Consider the following 5,437-nt stretch of genomic DNA (forward strand, 5'->3'; position numbering starts at 1 on the left):
TGTTAATTTGTACAAAGTTCCTACAGATCTAAATTTTATCTTTGGAAGTAGATGACTACTAAGAGTCCTAAGAGTGAGTAAAACGGCAGTGGAACTTTGCTAGAGGTAGATCGACAATCGACTATACGTCGCGCTCTCATATAGTCAGGGCCTAAATAGGTGGAATAGTACCGCTCATTAGGTTCAATGACTTTCAATTGTTGAGTGGCATCTTGAAATATCAAATCCGTAAAAGGGGGCGGTGACGAAAACATACTGAAACTAAACTCATCTGTAGTCTTTCTGCCGTAGTACGTTTGCGAGTACATGAACAGATTAATGAAAGCATTTATTTCTAGTTCCTTGAATTGATCTCCGCCTCTCGTTACAATGGCGTTTGACTTTACTTTTCCCAAGTTACACTTCTTGTAATCTTGAACCTCCGCACGAGTTGCTAAAATGATAATGTTGTACACGAGCAAAGGCTGAAATTTGTAAATACCATCGGGACAAAGTAATTCAAAGTCGTCCATCAAGTTATCTCTCGCCCACCACTCGCGCCTTTCGCCGCCTGTATTTTCCATTACTGTAGTGTGCTTTACAAAGGCCACGTGACCGCCACCTTCTACCAGACATCTGAAGGCGCCTGTATGACCATAGTAATCTTCTGCTGCGTCTCTTCGACAGAATCTAAAATATTTGTAAGAAGATTGAATAAACCCCTCTCTTTGTACCAGTCTTAGGGATGACTTTTGTCGTGGGCTCAAAAATTTGGCGCGCATCTTTTTCGCAAGAAGTGAAAGTTACTATTTTTAAATTAATAAATGACGTCAACTACTATGTGATCAAAAATGAGTTGATGTCGAGTCACTTTTGGAATTTTTGTTTACCTGGTAAACCGTACCTACTTAACTTGAACTTCCAGAGGCGACTGGACAGCAACTCATTTTTTTATCGCCCCTTATTACCTCGCTTATTACATATTGTACCTAAGTATAATAAGTATACAGGGACGAAGATTAAGAATTTTTTTAAGTACTTACCTAAAACTTGCGCCATGACACAAATCACACAAGTTTTCATAAGGTACACCTGTATTGTATTCTGTACTCAAAGCACCAGGTACACAACTTTTGGTGAAATATTCAGCTGCCGCTCTAATACTGTTACATCCATACGGCCTAATCCAACCATTACTTATAAGATAGGCAAGCGGATACACCCACCCAGCTGCCGAATGAATACCACCATGGCAAGTATTTTTCCCTAAAATCAACAAAACCATAATTAAGTGACAAATCTAAGATCACAAACCTCGTAAATATGTCAGTTCAGTACTGGGATCTTCCTCTTTTGCAACTGCAACTACATAATACTCAGGTTCGCCCAAATTGTAAATCTCACTTATAAATGGAATTAGGTCGTAATTTAATCCTGCCGTATATACGTCGCTGGCGTCCAAAACGGCAACATCAGCGCTGCCCGCCTGAATTTTTTGCATACAATTTATTTGTGAGTGCGCTTTTTCGCATCGCATTTCTGGTTTGACCAATTGAGCCTTTAGTGCAGTCTGGAAAATAACGTTTTTATGTATCAAATTTCTGTATTAACGCACAGGGTGTTACTGCTCATGTGCGACTGAGTTTCAGGGTATGCAATTTTTATGAAACTCCCTGAAAGGTACATTTGATTGACAAAGAAACATACACAGTGGTAATCACAGTAATTTTCTTCCAGAGCATTTTGGTGCAGTTGCGTCCAGTATTTATTAACACTCTGTATAGAGACTTACTTTCATTTTAACACATTTTTCCAATTCTTGATCGGAAGTAACACACAATGTCATATGGTCAACTGGACATTGTCGGATACCCATAATCACATCCAGCGCCTCGGCTAGAAATCCCGTAAATGTTTGCTGATTATCAGACAAAGCTGCAAAGTTTCTTGTAGTATCCTAAAAATGCTATATTAGGGTTGCTTTAAAAAATATACTGTCATACTTGAAAGAGCAAATTTGCATGAGGTCCGTACTTGGGAGACGACTCGAACAAATTAAAAGATTCATAAAAACTAATATTGGGCCGGTTGCGATCGAAATTATCACGAGTATTGTTAATGCGATTATCGTGGTAAGTTTCATCTTCACGGTTATAATTTATATTGGTACCATAAGGATCAACATTTACACCATATCTATCTCTGTCAATCGAGTAAGGATCTTTGGCAAACGGATCCTGGTTACTATCCCGGTTGTATTGATCGCGATTGTAAGGATCTTGATTATATCGATCTCTGTTCGCAGGGTTTCTGTTATATGAATCACCAAACTGGTCATTTTGATTATTGTTACTACCAAAGTCACTGAAGCTTTGGCGTTTAAATCTGTTACCAAACTGATCATAATCACGATTGTCATAGGGAGTGTCATCAACTCCTCTGTAAGTGTCATTACCAGGAAAATGGGAGTACAACGTTGCTGCCTTCTGTAGAAACTTCTGATATTTCTTTCTTAACTCGTATGTTAAAGCTGATGATGTAACAATTGCGTTGCCAGGCACAACACCCCAATTACAAATTTGATAATCACTCAACGGGCGACGCGTACCATCCTTACAAAGCAGTTGAAAACTGTCCTTTGACACGCCGCTAAATTCAATTCCCGACACTTGCTCTTCCACCGTTGTATGCTTTAAAAATGCGACTTCCCCCACTTCGAGCAGACAGCGAAATGCTCCCTCGAACCCAGCATAGGGATCAGCATCTGTACATTTACCCCCCGGAACCTTACCAATACAAATCTGACATAATTTATCAGAGTTATCTCCGATCGGATTGTATTTATCTGTAAGTGAATTAACTGCGCACGATGGACCGAAAAATTCCGTCGCCGATTTTACATGATTGTTGCAATCGATTATATCCATACCCCCCTCATTCATCAGCTAAAATTGTCAGTTAGAAGGTGATTATAATTTAGTTAATCGTACCGTGTGAATGGGTACGACCCATCCGGCCATAGTTCCAACTCCCGCAAAGCAGGCCTTTTTACCTCTTAGACCTCGCAAATGGTTTACATCGGTTAGGGTATTTACGCGAACTACGGCGACTGCATAGTGATAGTTGATGTTTCCCTCTGCAATTTCTTGCGAGATTGGTATTAAACTGTGATATCGTCCACCGACAAATACTTCTCCGGCGTCTAAGGAGGTGAGGGTAACTTTTTCTTCGTCCAGAAGTACCATGCATTCATCTTTGTTGAACGCCTAAAAATGCATAAACATTTTCAATTAATGAATTGTGACCGGCTAAGACCCCACTTCTTGTCTCGCTATCTCCTCCCTTTCAACTATGCCTTAACCTGTTCAACATTGTATCAGATCATAAAACGAGGTACTGGTACCGGCACGTAAGAAGGCGAAAGATGACGCATTCTATTAATTGCACCTACTACAGTGCCATAGAGATAGTTGGCTCCTCCTACAGACTCTAAATTGTTTACCTAATAAAATAATTCTTTATTTTTTTCTAATTTTCTTGAAACTTGGTATTTTGTTAAGTATTTGTCTGATCGCAAAAGTGCAATAGGGTTTTCTATTCCGTGTTCTCTGGGAATTAAGCCCTCATTGTTCGTGGGCACGAATTTTATAACACCCTGTATAACATACTTTATGATGATTTATTTTAAACAAGTTGTAAATCAGCATATGCATGATTAAAGCGCATTTTTGGTAATGCAGGTCAATATTTTATTAGCGAAGGTTAAAATTATCGATCTCACGAGTAATTTTGGCTGCGTTAAATAATTAATTTTATTTAATTTCAATTCTATATCTAGTGACTTTAAAGTTTTTATACTGGTAGCGCTATCTAACGGTAAAATTATAGCACCTCCGAAACCCATATCGAAATTATTTTCTTCAATTATCGATCTCACAAGTAATCTAACTCAAAATAGACTAGTGCCTGCACATCTACACTATAGCAGAAAGCTTTTAGTGAAAATTTGAATTCTCTAGCTATTGTAGTTGTGGAGATCTCACGCGGACAGCCGGCCTGCCAGCAATAACGAATATAATAGCGTATTTTTTTCAAAAATGCGCTAAAAATAAAACGCTGTACTTAAATAGATTGTAGTTTATTGCACTAGAGAGCACCACATACATACCTACATACGTATTTGATTTGTTGAAAAAAATTGATAGGTACCTAATAAATTTCAAATTGTTAATAAGTGCTGTTCAGAAATCGTCTACTAGTTCTTGTTAGGCGGTCCGTTATGTATTATTATTATTATCACCATTATTAATGAAGGAGCCAATGTCACAAATTATCCAGAATTCCCAGACATTTTCATCGCTTTTAAAAAACTGGACTGTCCGAGTGACCCTTAACTTGGACACAGTGTATAGCAACAAAGGTTGAATACATGATTCACAATAAAAATAAATAAATGTTTAATCAAGTAAACAACAACCGTGTACTACACAGGGTACCCAAAAGAGAACAGTATTGTCTTAGAACTTTCTTTACTAAGTTTTTCATAGCTAAAACCCTTTTAGAGGTGTATGCTCGGCTCGGGTGTATCAGTACCTATTAGTAGATTTATTCTCTTTTGCATCCCCTGCAGGGTCCCACTGGACAGTAGGGATACCAGGAGTTTTCTCCGGGGCACCTGGCCATCATAGCCTTCTAATTCAATGCAATCAGTTCTGAAGTAAATGTACCTGCAGCTAACTAAATGATAAAAACGATTTTCCGGAAAAAAATCTTGTATGAACTAGGTATTTCCCGGTAGAAATATACAAACCAGCCCAGCCTTGGCCCCCTCCCCCCCACCGATTGAATGAAATTATTTCTTTAAAGCTAAGAATGATTAATTTCTACTGTAAATTATCCGTGAGCATTTCTTTTTTTTTTAATTACTAATTCTACTCTTAGTTTTAATTTTCAACTTGACCATTGTTCGGGGTGCATACCTGATGACAGTCCAGTTTAAAATGATCATAGCCAACTCGGATCTGATCCCTTTCGACGGCCATCGCAAAGTTCTGGCACTTCCTCTGCTCTTCATTGCTTACTGTGCACCAGACGATTTTTTCGCTATTATCCGAGGGAAGTTTTTCGGTGGCGGAATGTATCTTCCAATAATTTTGACCTAAAGACAAAAGCGCCGCATTAATACCACCCCCTTCGCTTAAACAACTACAATACCTGATGTAGTAGCGATAAAAGTATAAAACACGATATGTAGATAGCATCTTTTGATAAACATTTTATTAATTATTATCACAGAGATATGAATGAAATCGTTTATTTACATATGATCGTAAAACACACCCAACGATGATAAATACTTGGTTACATCTTTACATAATGCCAACCACGCGACACGAACGTAAACAAAACTGGTGGGACAGGTATTTCGATTGGTAACACTTAATGTCACTGACCGTTT

General features: G+C 38.3%; 1 protein-coding gene across 1 annotated transcript; it reads right to left on the reverse strand.

Moving 5' to 3' along the window:
• LOC116175708 (melanotransferrin-like) lies at positions 1–5,356 on the reverse strand. Its single transcript, XM_031493957.1, has 9 exons — positions 5,194–5,356; positions 4,959–5,137; positions 2,970–3,245; positions 1,983–2,924; positions 1,772–1,936; positions 1,294–1,549; positions 1,023–1,245; positions 482–669; positions 1–433 (listed from the first exon to the last, which is right to left on the reverse strand). Exons 1-9 carry the CDS (start codon positions 5,252–5,254, stop codon positions 36–38), a joined length of 2,688 nt encoding a protein of 895 aa, XP_031349817.1. The 5' UTR covers positions 5,255–5,356; the 3' UTR covers positions 1–35.
• Positions 5,357–5,437: the final 81 nt, after the last annotated feature.

The sequence above is a fragment of the Photinus pyralis genome, unplaced genomic scaffold, assembly GCF_008802855.1.
Source record: "Photinus pyralis isolate 1611_PpyrPB1 unplaced genomic scaffold, Ppyr1.3 Ppyr1.4_LG7, whole genome shotgun sequence".
NCBI classification, from domain to species: Eukaryota; Metazoa; Arthropoda; class Insecta; order Coleoptera; family Lampyridae; genus Photinus; species Photinus pyralis.